This window comes from Ochotona princeps, chromosome 12 (genome assembly GCF_030435755.1).
Source record: "Ochotona princeps isolate mOchPri1 chromosome 12, mOchPri1.hap1, whole genome shotgun sequence".
NCBI classification, from domain to species: Eukaryota; Metazoa; Chordata; class Mammalia; order Lagomorpha; family Ochotonidae; genus Ochotona; species Ochotona princeps.
In genome coordinates this window covers 36,328,679-36,344,661 of record NC_080843.1, presented here as the reverse complement: position 1 = coordinate 36,344,661, position 15,983 = coordinate 36,328,679, and the positions used below count along the sequence as shown (strand labels likewise).

General features: G+C 36.4%; 1 protein-coding gene across 2 annotated transcripts in view; it reads left to right on the top strand.

Annotated features, from left to right (window-relative positions):
* Positions 1-15,983, top strand: part of TDRD3 (tudor domain containing 3) — a 131,244-nt gene that overhangs the window by 82,526 nt on the left and 32,735 nt on the right. For both annotated transcript variants that reach the window (XM_058670669.1, XM_004577438.2), the window contains one exon: positions 13,072-13,919. In XM_058670669.1, coding sequence (XP_058526652.1) covers positions 13,072-13,919 — 848 coding nt within the window. The remainder of the gene's footprint in view (positions 1-13,071; positions 13,920-15,983) is intronic.

Genomic DNA, 15,983 nt, shown 5'->3' with positions numbered 1-15,983 from the left:
GTCCTTGACTGCTTTCCCAGGCCACAAGCAGGGAGCGAGATGGGAAGTGGAGTTGCTGGGATTAGAACCAGCGCCCATATGGGATCCCGGGGCTTTCAAGGCGAGGACTTTAGCCGCTAGGCCACGCCGCTGGGCCCTTTGATGTAATCTTATTGATTGATTTTTATTTTGATTGCCTGTGCTTTTGGAATCTTCCAAAAAGTTGTTGCCCACATCTTTGTTATAGAGTGTCCCTGATATTTTTCTCAAATAATTTCATGATGTCATGTCATACATCTAGATCCTTGATAAGTTCAAGGTTGATTTTGTACAAGGTGTAAGGTATGGTCTTGTTTCATAGTTCTGCACATGTTACAATTTTCCTACCATCATTTGTTAAAGGGAATGTACTTTCTCCTGAGATTGGTTTTGGAGTATTTGTCAAAAATTAGTTCACTGTTGCTGTGTGGATTCATTCCTGGGATTTTTATTCTATTTCACTGGTCTTCAGGTCTCTTTTTGTGCTGGTACCAGGCTGTTTTGATTACAAGGGCCCTGTAGTATATTTTAAATTCTGAATTCTGCTGTTGTGTTGCTTCCAGCTTTGTTGTTTAAAATTACCGTAACTGTTAGGGGCGTCTTATGCTTTCCATATGAATTTTAGCATCAGTTTTTCTAGGTCTGAGAAGAATATCATAGGATTGCTTTAAATGTGAAAATTACTTTCAGCAATATGGACATTTTGATTATATTAATTCCAGCAGTCCAGGAACATGACAAATTTTTTTCTTTTTCTTTTTTTTTTTTTTGGTATTTTCTTCTGTTTCTTTATCTTTTTTTGTAATTTTTATCCTGCAGATCCCTTCTATCCTTGGTTAAATTTATTCCAAAATATTTAAACTTTTTTACAGTTTGCATTAATGGGACTGATCTTAGAAGTTATTTCTCAGCTGTGGGGTTGAGGTACCGATTTTTGCAAGATGATTTTGCATCGTGCAACTTTACTGATCTGTTCTACATGTTCCAATTGTCTCTTGATAGAGTTTCTGGTTCCTCTGTATACAGAAGCATTTCAGCTGCAAACTGGAATAGCTTGATTTCCTCCTTTCCAGTTTTCATTCCTTTGATTTTTTTTTCCCTTGCCTAATGGACTGTATTGAGTAATGGTGGTAAGAATGGACATCTTTTTTTCTGTATCAGGATCTTAGTGGGAATGCTTCCAACTTTTCCCCGTTCAATATGATGTTGGCTATTTTCTTTTAAAGTATTGCCTTGATTCTGTTGAGGAATGGTCCTGCTGTACCCAGTTTGCCTAAAATGTTTATAATAAAAGAATGCTATATTTTATTACATGCTTTCACTGCATCTAGTGAAATAATTATGCAGTTTTTAGTCTTCAGCTTGTTTTTTTTTAAGATTGATTTATTTTTTATTGGAAAGGCAGATATACAGAGAGGAGAGACAGAGCGGAAGATCTTCTTTCCGATGGTTCACTCCCCAAGCAGCTGCAACGGCTGAAGCCGAGCCAATCCGAAGCCAGGAGACTCTTCTGGGTCTTCCACTTAGGTGCAGGGTCCCAAAGTTGGGCCGTCCTCAACTGCATTCCCAGGCCACAAGCAGGGAGCTGGATGGGAAGCAGGGCCGTCAGGATTAGAACCGGCGCCCATATAGGATCCCGGTGCGTTCAAGGCAAGGACCTTAACCACTATGCCATCGCGCCTGGCCCTAGTCTTCAGCTTGTTAACGTGGTGTGTCATATTTTTTGGTTTGTGTAAGCTGAACCATCCCTGCATATCAGGGATTAATCCCACCTGGTCTGGTGAATGATCTTTATGATGTGTTGTTGCATTTGATTTTTTTATCTATGTTCATCGGGGATACTGGTCTGTAATTCTATTTCTTTGTTTTATCTTTTTCTGGTTTTGGAATAAGATGATACTGGTGTCATAGGAACGGTTTGGGTGATTTCCATCCATTTCCATTGTTTTTGAATAGTTTCAGAAGAATTTTAATTAATTTTTGAAAAGCTTGGTAGAAATCAGCAGTGAATCTATCTGGTTCTGGACCTTTGTTGGCAGATTCTTTAGTAGTGATTCAGTCTCTACCTTGGTGATTGATTTTCTCTGACCTCATGACTCAGCTGTACATGTCTAGAAATCTTCACATTTCTTCTTGATTTTCCAGTGCATTGGTGCATAGCTGTTTGTAGTAATTCCTGGTGATTCTTTTTATTTATGTGGTATCTACCTAATTTCTCATCTAAGGTTTTATTGATTTTGTTCTTACTCCATCCTGCCTGACTTTTGTTTAGTTTGGCCAATGTTGAATCAGTTATTTTTTTTCTCAAGTAAAGTAACTTTTCATTTCAATGTTATTTTGTATAAAAGTTTTGTCTCAATTTTGTTAATTTATTCCATTATTTCATTTCTTTCCTCCAACTAATTTTGGGTTTGGATTGTTGTAATCATTCTAGATCATTGAGATGCTTTGTTAGGTCATTTATTTGATGGCTTTTCAATTTGTTGATATAGACACTAATTGCTGTGAACTTTCCTCTTAATGCTAAGTTTTCTGTATTGCATAATTTTTGATATATTGTGCTGTCATCTTCATTTCCAGGAATGTTTGATTTCCCTTCAGATTTTTTTCTATGACCCATTGTTCGTGTTGTTCATGTTGTTAAGTACCCATGTATTTGCATATTTTCTGGTTTTTTCAGTTGTTGATTTCTAACTTCATTTCCTGGTGTTCAGTAAAGATACATGGTGTGATTTCACGTTTCTTAAATTTGCTGAGACTTGCTTTATGGCCTAGCATATGGTCTGTCCTGGAGTATGGTCCATGCACTGATGAAAAAAAAATGTGTAGCGTTCAACTCTGGGGTGAAACTTGTGTAGATATCAGTTAGGACCATTTGATACTGTAGCTGTTTCTGTTCCTTCCATCCTTCATTCTTTCTTTTTCTTTCCTTCCTTCCTTCCTTCTTTCTTTCTTTCTTTCTCTCTTTGTCTCTCTCTCTCTTCCTTCCTTCTTTCTTTTCTTTCTTTCTCTCTTTCTTTCTTTCTGTTGATTGATGAAAGTGGGGTGTTACAGTCCCCCATTACTATTGTCTTGGAGTCTGTCGTCCCTTTGGATCCATTAACATTCATTTTAAATTGTCAGGTGCCCTGGAATTTAGTGTATATATGTTTACTATAGTCTCAGTATCCTGTTGAATTGATCCTTTATTCATTAAGTAATGCTTTTTTTTTGTCTCCTTTGACAGTTTTTCTTGTAATGTCTATTTTGTCAATTATTAGAATGGCTGCAATGGCTCTTTTTTGCTCTCCCTTATTGTGGGATATCTTTTTACATTCTTTTATTTTCATTCTGCTTGTATCTTTCTTGGTAAGTTGTTTCTTACACACAGCAAATGGATGGGTCCTGTTTTTTAATCCACTTTGCCAATCTCTGGATTTTAATTGGTGATCTTAGGAAATTTACGCTTACAGATATTAATGATCAGTAGTGATTTGACCTTGTCATTTTTTTCCATATATATTCCTGTAATTTGCCTTGGATTTCTTTTCTGCTTTTACTAGGAGATTCCTTGCTTTCACATCTTTGATAATGCTGACTATTATTCTCTGTTCCTATGAGTAGCACATCCTGTTTTTAGTATATGTGCTGCTGAAGCAAGCACAAGTAGCACATCCTTAAGCATAGTTTGTTGAACTGGATGAATGGTGACAAATTCTTTGGATTTCTTTTGATTTGGAATGTCTTTATTTCACTTTCATTTATAAACATGGAGTTTTGCAAGATACAGTATTCTGGGCTGATAATTTTTTTTTCTTCCAGTACCTGGAGTGTGTCTCTTCCAAGTGCTCCTAGCCTGAAAGTCGGGTGAGACATCAGCTGTATGTCTGGTTGGAGATTTCCACAGGGTATTCTGTCATTTCTGTTGTGCAGATTTTAGAATCTCTATGTTTTACCGTGAAATGTGACTATAATGTGTCATGGTAGAGATAGTTTTTGGTCATGTCTGCTAGGAAATAATATGTGCTTCCTGTACTTTGATATTCTTTTCTTTCTCCAAGTTATAGAAATTTTCATTTATTATTTCACTATTTCATTTATTATTTATTATTTTAATACTGAAGTGTATGTTCCTCCGGGGGAGTCATATTAGCTTCCTTGTTCATGTTTCTACATTTATTTTTAGGCATTTGTGGAACATCCTGTCAGTTTTATTTTCTGATGCCCTTTATTGTTGAAATACGTCTCAGTGGCTTAACAGAATATCTGTTCCTTTAGTGAATATTCAGACAAGTGTGCTTGGTCAAGACAGACAACTTGATCGGTACTCAGATGTCCTGGAGGAGTCCATGGTGACAACCACGTTGCGTTTGGAAAGTCTTAATTTCACAATCATTTATAAATTGAATATGCCATTATATACTGAATTTTGTAGCTTTCCTCTATTATTGTCAGCTGCTGGAAAGGTATGATCTAAACAGTTGTGATCACCTAACCCTAACCGTAATCCTAACCCTAAGCCTAACCCTATCCCTAAGCCTAACACTAAGCCTAACCCTAAGCCTAACCAAACACTAAGTGTAACCCTAATAAGCTCTACCCTGACCCTGACCCTGACCCTTACCCTAAGCCTAACCCTAACCCTAACTCTAACCCTGACCGTAAACCTAACCCTAATCCCAAAATTAAACCTAATCCTAACCTTTACCCTAACTCTAAACCTTACCCTAAACCTAACCCTAACCCTAAGTCTACGTCTAAGCCTAACCCTAACCTTAATCCTAACCCTAAGCCTAACCAAACACTAAGTGTAGCCCTAACCCTAAGCCTAACCCTAACTCTAAGCTCTACCCTGACCCTGACCCTGAGCCTAACCCTGTCACCCTAACACTACCCTTAACCCTAAACTTAAACCTAAGCCTAACCTTAAGCCTAACCCTAACCTTAGATGATCACGTCTCTTGGAGAGACCACAGGGGGAACCTCCCAGACATTCTCTAGAACCACATAAAGGATATGTGAACACAGAATTCTCTACAGTGACCCACCCCCAGCTATCAGAAAAATCTGAGATTCTGAGGCTAGATCCATTCACAGTGATAGCCTAGAAACCAGGCCATACTCCACGCTTAATTGTGCACTCACGTAATTCCCACTGTCATAGCCAACAGGCTTTCACAGTCACAGGGAGCAGGAAATCCAGTTTTAGCATATTCCCTGCCCCCACCCTAAGGCTGCGCCATTTAGCTGTGCCATTTTTGGAGAAGCCAAAGCATTCCCAGAGCCAGCTGTCTATTGGTATTAAGATGGAACTTCTTCCCTGTTACTCACACGGGGCCCTCTGTTCTCTGTGATTGTGGGAAGCCGTCATCGTACTCTCAACTCACAGATTCAGATTGGTGCACTAACCTCCATCCCTGTGCCACCATTACATTCCAGGCCAGACTCAAAAGTCTCCCAAAGTCCTCAGGCAGTATCACCTGTGATATGGATACTTCAGTCTCCGCCTGATGTTGATTCTCATACTGATTAGGAGCAGATCAAATGAGCACTGCTCTTTGTGGCATTCTGCAGTATTAAGGGATGGGAAAGAATCAAGGCAGTGCTTCTGATCCAAGCCTGACAGCTGCTCTGATTCAAGTTAACTCCCAGGCTGAAGAGAAAGTTTGCTGGTAGCTGTGGGATTCCTTCTCAGCTAAAACAGTGAGTGGCAACATGGAACTTTGTTTCCATACAGTGGTATGATAGCATCTTGCCACTGGTAGCTGACAGTGCTGTGTGCCTGACTTGGCTGAAGCAGTGTTTATCTTTACTCTTTCAGCTCCACAGAACCTTCTTTGTCCTTTTGTTTTGTTTTGTTTTGTTTCTAACTTCTTAAATAAAAATATTCATCAGTCAGGCTGTTGGAATAGTGGTTCTTCCTTGGTTCTTTTCCTATCCTAGAGCAGCTGAGGTTAGTGTGGCTATACTGTATTCAGCCATCTTATGTCCCTAAATTGCTGCATACATTTTCAAAATTATTTATATTATAATCCTAGGGATATCCTTATCCACATTTTTAGGTGAGGAAACTGGGATTCTTTGTGACTTTATCAAAAATATATTAGTAAATTCAAGAAGCAGTTTATTTGTTCTTTTTTTTTAAAGATTTATTTTTATTACAAAGTTAGATATACAGAGAGGAGGAGAGACAGAGAGGAAGATCTTCCGTCCGATGATTCACTCCCCAAGTGAGCCGCAACGGGCCGGTGTGCGCTGATCTGATGCCAGGAACCAGGAACCTCTTCCAGGTCTCCCATGTGGGTGCAGGGTCCCAAAGCTTTGGGCCGTCCTTGACTGCTTTCCCAGGCCACAAGCAGGGAGCTGGATGGGAAGTGGAGCTGCCGGGATTAGAACCGGCACCCATATGGGATCCCGGGGCTTTCAAGGCGAGGACTTTAGCCACTAGGCCACACTGCCAAGCCCAATTTATTTGTTCTTAAACAGAGTTCTCTAGAGCAAATCAAGAGATTATTTTCTATAGAATTTCCTTTTGTGTGTTGTGCAGATGTTTTTTATAATCATATTTTTATAATCATTTTATAATCATATTTTTTATAATCATTTGAGCAATTTATTTGTTCTTAAACAGTTCTCTAGAGAAAATCAAGAGATTATTTTCTATAGAATTTCCTTTTGTGTGTTATGCAGATATTTTTTATGATCATTTGAACTTTTATAATCATATAATCAAAGTGTGCTTTGATGCACACTTCTGTCTTACAGTAGGCAAAATAGTAAAGTATGTTTTCTATTTCAGTCTTTTGTCTTTGGCTAACCCCAGGAGATAGTGTCAAGCAGGAATTTTAAACATGGAAGCCTTTTCCATTTCAACTGTTGTCAGTAATTTTTTCTTTCAGCCAGTATTTACTGAATGCCACCTATCTATTTGCCTGATTCTAGTGTCAAAACTCTAAAGAAAATAGCGCAAACAAGACTAACTACACCTCCATCTTGGTTGCCATGTAGTGATTCTGAAATTATCCTTTTCTTTGTAATGCAATAGGGAGGGTATAATTAAGAATGACCTTTGGTGTGCTGTATGAATGTTTGGGAAGGAGAAGCTCACATTTAGTGATGACACAGTGTTGAATGCGCTGATTTGATCAGTACAGATTGTCCAATACAGGTATTGGAATATCACATTGTATGTCAGAGGCATGTGCCATTATTGTGTTTTAATATTTAGAAAAAAGTGCCAGCTGCACTGTTTAGTCATTAGATTTAGAATAAATGTAATAACATATCACACTGTACTCTAGGAAATATACAAGAAAAAGATGCAATGCTGAGGACCCGGTGTGATGGCTCAGTGGCTAAATCCTTGCCTTGCAATTGCCAGGGTCGCATATGGGCCTTGGTTTGTATCCCAGCTGCTCCACTTCCTATCCAGCTCCCTGCTTGTGTCCTGGGAAAGCAGTCCAGGACAGCCTCAAAGTCTTGGGACCCTGCACCTGTGTGAGAGACCCAGAAGAAGTTCTTGGCTCCTGGCTTCAGATTGGCTCAGTTCTGGCCTTTGCGGCCACTTTGGGAGTGAATCAGAGAGAGAAACTTTGTCCACTGGTTTACTCCCCTAATGGCCACAACAACTGGTGTAAGGCTGTTCCAAACCCAAGAGCCTGAAACTTTCTCTGGGTCTTGCATGTGAATGCAGGGTCTCCAAGGACTTGGGCCATCTTTCATTGCTTTCCCAGACGCATTAGTAGAAAGACAGAATGAAAGTAGAGCAGCTGGGGCTTGATACAGCATCCTTTTGATCTCCGACCCTGCAGAGTGAAGTTTAACCTTTTATACCATCATGCCAGCCCCTATTAAATCATTTTTCATGCCCTGTTTTCCGTAAGAAAGCAAACAATAAAAAAGGCAAATTTTCAAAAGCAAACTAAATCAGATTAATGGTCTTAACTGAAGTTAGATATTGGGAATAGGGGAAATATGTAAATAGGGAACTACCTGAACCTCAATGTCATTAATTACTTTTTCTGTTGTCATTAGTTAAATTTGATTGTATAATTGCAAAACTAATAATCACCATAATAATGACAGATAACAATCATCAAATACTTATTAGTCAGGTATTGTTTTTAGTATTTTAATGTTTTAATTTAGTCAGTCCCCCTGAAGTATATTCTTTTATTAGCCCTGTGTTATATAGATGAGGCTCTGAAAAGTTAAATTATATTTTGCCTAAGGATGCAAAACTTGTAATTGAAAAAACTATGATATAACCCTGTGTGGTCCCTCTCGAGAGAGATGTACCCTATGCATGTGTAGTTCGTGGATTTCTGAATACCATTTCAAATGTCAGTATATGTTAATCTTCATTTTTTCTTAATAGAAAGAAATTATAATTTTTTACTCAAGATTCTGGTAGTACTAGTATCCCTATTTATTTTTCAGTGTGTCAGGGGTTGTAAAAGAGTATTTGGGATTTCTTTGTCTCACTAAAAATGAACAAAAGCAGAACATACTTTTAGTTTATGTTTTGCTTATTTGGGTAAACTTTAGCTTTAGTTAGATTTCAGTTTAAATCTGATTCAACGTTTTCTAAAGGAGCCTTTACATGAGGTACATTTCTTTATTTCTACTTTTGCACAGTAAGGATGATAATGTAAGAATACATAAGTAATGGTAGACAAAGTATTCATAACATGGAATCAGTTACATAGTAAGGTCTTAAATGTTAACTTCAGGCAGATATCTCAGAATAAAGTGACAGTAATAATAAACATTTATCTTTTTTCTACTATAAAATGCAGGGACCATTTCTGATAGAAACTTGAATATTCTGCAAATAGTGTTAGTGTTCACTCATTCATTTCAAATGGTGAAGTAACATTGTAATTCTAAACTTTTTTGAATTTCATAATCTGATTATTAAGAACACATTATCTCAAATCACACAAAAGTTATGCAACATTTTATTATTATCTTAATCATGTAGGTTTTACTGTTTTGTCTACTTTGTAGTAAGTTTTTCTATGATTTTTATTTTCTTTTTTATGGTGCTTAATATGAAATATTTCCATTTTTCTGTTCCTTTCCTTTGGATTATTTAGCAAATAAAAAGAAAATGCATTTTATTTTTAGAGGGCAGTGGCATTTTTTAAAAATCATTCATTTTTCTTTTATTTGGAAGGCAGAAACATACGGAACTCTTTCAGACACCGGTTCAGTTTTCAAATTTTTGTATCATCTGGGCTTGGAGGATCGGATATTGGAGAAGTGAACCAGTGGATGAAAGATCTTTTAGTGTCTGTCTATCCCTTTCTTTTTCTCTGCTTGTCAAGTAAAACCAATCAATAAAAATAATTTTAATTAATTAATGAAGTCACTTGTCATATCCTAGTATTTGAACATATTCTATTATTTATTAAGTAGATTACCTCTGTTTCAGAACACTTGCTTTAAATCTGGTTTCATTATGTAATTACCTAAGGTAAAAGGCATTTCATTGAGGAAATCAAAGAATGGCAAAGTGTTTAAAGACTTCCCTCTTTTTACTGTGATTTCATTTTGGAATATAATGGATATATAAGGAATGTATATTGTTTGAAAAGCACAATGTTATTTTTTTCTTTCTTGAGGACATTTAACATATTAAGAAATATTCTTAAAGTATTAATTCCCTTTATGGATTTTGCTATCAGTATGTTATCTCAACATAGTAGAAAATTAAGTGTATTTATTCTTAATAAAATCACTTGTTTTATTTTGTAGTCTAATGTACACAAGGTTATTAACTAAAAATAATAATATAGGACATAAATGGATTTTTTCTTTTTTACTGTTAGTTCCTAAGCTTTTTTATTTATTGAAAATAACTTTGAGTGTATGAATGGAAGGTTCTTAGCGTTAGTAATGATAGTGATATGAGTGTACATAAATGCTACAAGTATCTTGGTTGTGGAACCAAAAGAAGAAAATTGATAATTTCATAATAACATTAGTTTTCAGTATAGTTCCACAGATTCAAAGCACCTCTTAATCCTAAATACAGAGTAGAAATCTTTCACTCATTTGTTTTTGTTTATTTCACTCATTTTGTTTTGTTTTGTTTTTGTTTATTCAGCCTCTATTCTTGGTACTTTGGTATGCTTACTCTTGATGACCTTTTTTTCTTGACCTGCCTTGATCTCTAAATATAGCAAGTCCTTTTTTCTTTCTAACATTACTTATTGATTTATTTAAAAACTGAAGTGACAGGATGGGTAGGGAGGGAGAAGGAGAGACACACAGATCTTTCATCTGCTAGTTCACTCCTCTAATGGCTAGGACAGCTTGAAGACTGTAGCCAGGAGCTTCATCTGGCTCTTTGCACATGAGTGGCAGAGCCCAAACACTTGGACCACCTTCAGTGCTCTTTGCAGGTCAATAGGTGACTGCAGGCTTGAAAGTGGAGCAGTTGAGGAACTGGTGCCGATATAGAATATCAGCATTGCAGGCTGTGACTTTACCCACTTTGCCATGATGCTGGCCTCTAAATACAACAGGTCTTGAAACTTATTTAAATATTTATTCACACTGAGCTGACAGCAAATCAAATTACCTTGATTTTTACTTATTTATTTATTTATTTTCAATTTTGTTTATTTTTGTTGGAAAGTCAGATATACAGAGAGGAGAGACAGAGGACGATCTGTCCACTAATTCACTCCCCAAGTGGCTGCAACAGCTGGAGCCGAGCAGATCTGCAGACCCACAGCCAGGAACTTCCTCTGAGTCCCCTACATGAGTGCAGGGTCCCAAAGCTTTGTGCTGTCCTTGACTGCTTTCCCAGGCCACAAACAGGGAGCTGGACAGGAAGCGGGGTTCACTGGGATTAGAACTGGCACCCTTATGGGATCCTGGCACATGCAAGCAAGGACTTTAGACATTAGGCTACTTCAATGGGCCCCATAATTTTTATTTTATAAATTGGAACGTTTCTTCAATTTGTTATATGAGGGATCCTGTCTTTTTCTGTTAAGTAAGCCTTGTAGCATTCCTATCCTGAACTAGCAGTAGACACTATTGATAATGTATATAAAGTACTAGCGTGGGGTACTTAATATATAGTGGTTAATCAACAAAAAACAGTATTGTTTTTATTCTCAATAATGTTTGGAACAAATGGCAGTATGTACTTTCTGCTGAAACTGTTCTTTGCATTCTGTTTATGGTCACTGCTGTACTAGTTTCCCTGAAATGTTACTCCTAGGCAGTAAACAATGCCAGCAAAAACTAAAGTGAACATTTTTCTTCTGCCTTCAGAGTAATCTAATAATGGCCACAGTTGTAAAAATAAGACCCTTATTTTATGTGTATAAGGTAGATATTATGGTGAAAAGTTTCTCTTGAAATTGTTTTAGTTTGTATGGGATAACTATTTTTTGTTAGGAATGAGAAGTAATATGATAACATACTAAATTCTACCTAGAAACTAAGTTTGTCTTTTCAAGATAAAACCTATTCAACTGGCTTCTAGCTTGCAGCTTGAAGTGGTTCTCTTATGATTTCCTTTATTTTACCTTTTTGGGTCTTGATCTTTATGACATTTTTTTTGTTAGAACCTTTAAACATCTCTTTATTGCTTTTGTTCTAAACTATTTAATATAGTTTTACTTTTAGTGGATGTTTAAAGACATATGGGGGACAGGTTTGATAGTCCCACTGAATGGGAATCACTCAAAATGTCAATTGTGCTGCTCTTTGGAAATGTTGTCTGTACCAACAGGGTCGGGGTACACTTAAATAAGAGACTGATAGAATTATGATTCCTTATGAAGGACTACATACACCATTGTAGTAGAATGGGGAAAATCTGTTGGGGGGTGGGAGTTTGGGGGGGAATCCCTGCCTATATGAAATTGTACCATGTAATTCAAAATTCAAAATAAAAATGATTAAAGAAAATATATCAGTTGTGCTCCTCTTTGGAAATGTTGTGAGCCTCAGGGAATTATTATAATTATAACATGCATGTTGATTATCATATAGGACATGACAAATATGTAGAACAGTGTTCATAAATTATGTATCAAATCATAGTGTACATTAAAGTATAATGAAAATTATGAAATATGTGCCTACTAGAAACTAATACATACAAGAACTCTTCACAGAGTTTGTGGGAAAATGAAGTGAAAAATTTATTCTGGAGTCCATATATGGATGGCTTTTTTTTTTTTACCAGAACAAATTTATGTTTCTATTCTATTTTCCGCAAACTTATAAGAATACTTTCGTATTTACTATCAGTGGTTTTAATTTCAAGTTATTTGCAGTTCTAGTGTTATTTTTATGTATTTATTTATTTTTACTTATTTCTACATTTTTAAGCAGTGCCTGCTGTCAGTTAATTACTTTGATAAATGAACAAAATTCACTTGTTTTTGTGGTGGGCTATCAAATCATATTCTCGATATGACGGAACTAGTGATACTTCATTTCCTTTAAGTTCTCTTCAGAGTGGTGAAGCTTTAAAACAAGATCGCTATAAAAAGCAAAGGTTATCATTTGCTGCAGAAACAAAGGTAAACTTGGATCTCAGGAGGATCAGTTTTGAAAAGGCTAAAATGTTAATGATAATGATAACCGCACGTTTCTAAATTAGAGTGAGATTTAGAAGAATGTTGAGCACAGATATTGTTGTACAGTTTCCTAGCTGCATCTGCTGGGTTATCATTTTGAAGTTCTCTTTCATTAGTGTTTCAAGAAATAGACTACCAGAGTGGCGTACTACATAGCTGTGGTAGAAGAATGCAAACTTTCAGTGACAAAGATGAATGGCTTTTGATTATCTATTCCTTTCTTGTGGTTCATGTCATTGCTGTAATTCAGTAATGAGGACAACCAGGAAAACAACATTAGAAATGCAGGTCTCCATGGAAACAGAGGATTAATATAATGAGATGGAAAAATGGAGGAAGATATTAAAAGAGTAGTAGTTGGACAAATTCTTATTAGTATAATAATTTTAGGCAATTAAAAATAAAGAAGCACTAATATGACCTTAATTTTAACATGCATATAATGTACTTTTTTACCTTTCAGAACCTAAATCACAGCCTCCACAGCTTCATCAGGGACAACACAGATTATCAAATAATGAGCAGAATGGAGTTAAAGACAATAATCAACCAAGACATCTTCTACGCAATGATACCAGGCTGCCAAGAAATGAAAAACCTCCTCGTTTTCTAAGAGACACTCAAAATTCAAAGTCAGCGTTAGAAAGTAGTTTACTTAGAAATAGAGGTTCTGAAAGACCGAGTACTTCTTCAGGATCTGAAGTATGGGCCGAAGACAGAATCAAATGTGATAGACCATATTCTAGATTTGACAGAACTAAAGATACTTCATATCCTTTAAATACTCAACATAGTGATGGTGCTTTTAAAAGGAGAGAGAACTCCATGCAAAACAGATTAGTAAAGGGTCCACCCTATGTGGAAGCTAAAGATAATCCACTTCCGCAAGAATCTGTAGATTATAACAATCAAAAACGTGGAAAAAGGGAAAACCAAACAGCTAATTCTGACCATTTTTATGACAGGAAATCACGAACAATTAATAATGAAGCTTTCAGTGGTGTAAAAATTGAAAAGCAATTTAATGTAGATGCTGATTACCAGAATCCTGGCCGAAGTAATAGTTTCATTGGTATTCCAAATGGAGAGACAGAAATGCCACTGACAGGAAGAAGAGTAGGACCTATTAAGCCAGCAGGACCCATTGCAACTGTACACTATGATGATAAAATATTTTACAATAGTGGGCCCAAAAGAAGATCTGGACCGATTAAGCCAGAAAAAGTACTAGAATCATCTATTCCTATGGAGTATGCAAAAATGTGGAAACCTGGAGATGAATGTTTTGCTCTTTATTGGGAAGACAACAAGGTATGTGTTTTGTAAAAATATTATGCAATAATTATTACTAAATGCAACATTCTAGTGGGGCTTTAGAAAGTCTATAATTTGGGACCATGAATTTTGTATACAGTTGTACTTGTTTAATGCCTTTGAATTGATTTCTACATATGGGATTTATAAAGCACAAGGAAAAATGTTTTATGTTTTTTATGAGTACTTGGGCAGGATCTGCATATAAATTTTGTTTTGGTTAGGTTTGGTTTTAATTCACGTATCAGAAAGTATTAGGACAGTGATTAAGTGAAATGGAACTTTATTTCACTTATCAGCTAAATTATAAATATTTACTTTTGCCTTTAATAAAATCATACTGTCATAAGGAAGAAAATCAATGAGTGGAATAAAATGAAATTCTCTGGATCTCACTCAGAAAATACACACATTCAACTTACATTTAAAAATAAGAGCATATATGTTATTAACTTTAAATAATGAGAACATCCTTTAATTCTATATTATTTGGTGGCTAAAAGGAGAGAAAGTAGTTGTGGGAGGAGGGACAGCCACATGAAAACATGAAGCCAAAACCTGGCCAAGATGTACAAGACCCTCACAGCGAGAGCAGGAATGGGGAGGAATCCTCCAGCCCTCAGAGCCAAGGCCTAGCTGTGCTTTCCCTTCTTTGTAACATGCTCTTCTGGTTTTGTTTACGAGAGTTTGGCTCAAACTTCACCCCTAAAAGTGTTCTTTGACCTTCCTTCCTCCTAAATTATTTTTTTTCTCACTCAGGAATTTCTTCACTTTTTAGAACCCATCCCATCACACTTTGTAAATATTTTGAATACACATGTTTGAACTGATAATCTTATTCCCTGCTATGTTATTTAGTTTGTTTAAGGGCAAAATTATGTTTGGTTTTCTTCTGTAGTTCTTTTCCCATCGAATAGAGGTTCCATAATTAAGTGCTACCTCTGATATGGTTAAATATGGAGGGGTTTCTTTGTTTTTTTTTAATTTTTTTAAAGATTCATTTATTTTTATTGGAAAGCCAAATCCTTTTGATTTACTACCCAAGTGGCCACAACAGCTGGAGTATGCTGATTCGATGCCAGGAGCCAGTAGCTTCTTCTGGGTTTTCCATGTGGGTGCAGGGTCCCAAGGCTTTGGGCCATCCTTGACTGCTTTCCCAGGCCACAGGCAGGGAGCTTGATGGGAAGCAAGGTCACCGGGACACTAACCAGCACCCACATGTAATCCTGGCATGTGTACCACGAAAACTTTAACCACTATGCTGCAGTGCCAGGCCCAAGGGGATTCCTAAATAGGAAAATAAAAGAGTGCAAATGTGCTTGCAGTATTAGAAAGGTAATAAAAATAGATGTAAGGAAGGTGAGACGTGGATACTGATTTTTCTTTACTATCCAGACTCATAGTCTCTTAACTAAGACTATTTCCCAAATTCAAAAACATTTTGGTTTGGTTAAGGGGAGATAATGGTTTGCTTAGCTATTTTGCCATCATTGTAGACACAATGAAAAGTGAAGTAGTTGATGATCAGTGTTTATTGAGCCAACAGTATCTACTTTACAGGGAATGAGCACTGCTTCTGTGAAAAATGACAGTGATGAGGATCAAAGAATATTATTCTTCTTGCACAGTATGGAGTTCTTGATGACCTTTATAGCAACAGAAAATAAAATGAGATTAGAATTCAAGGTTCATAATGTTATAAAGGTCAGGTGAATGACTTGGGCCAGACATAAGGTGGTGCTCTGAGTACAATGTGCAAAACTAAGATAGTTAATCAGAACAAACCCTCAGAATTCAGTAGGATATGTCCTTGTACTGTGCTTGTTTGCCAGAAGAAAATATAATCCTGTTTTGGCAAAAAATAACATCTTCAGTTTTCTTTCTGCAGTGCATGGCATCTTATAAAAAATAATGAGCTGTGACTAAAGATGATAATCATAGAATTTGAATGACTGACTGTAAGCAAAGAAACAAGAGTAACAGGCCTACCAGGTATTCAGATAATTCAACTTAAGACCAGTTTATTCAACAAATATTAATTGAGAATTCACCATAATTGAG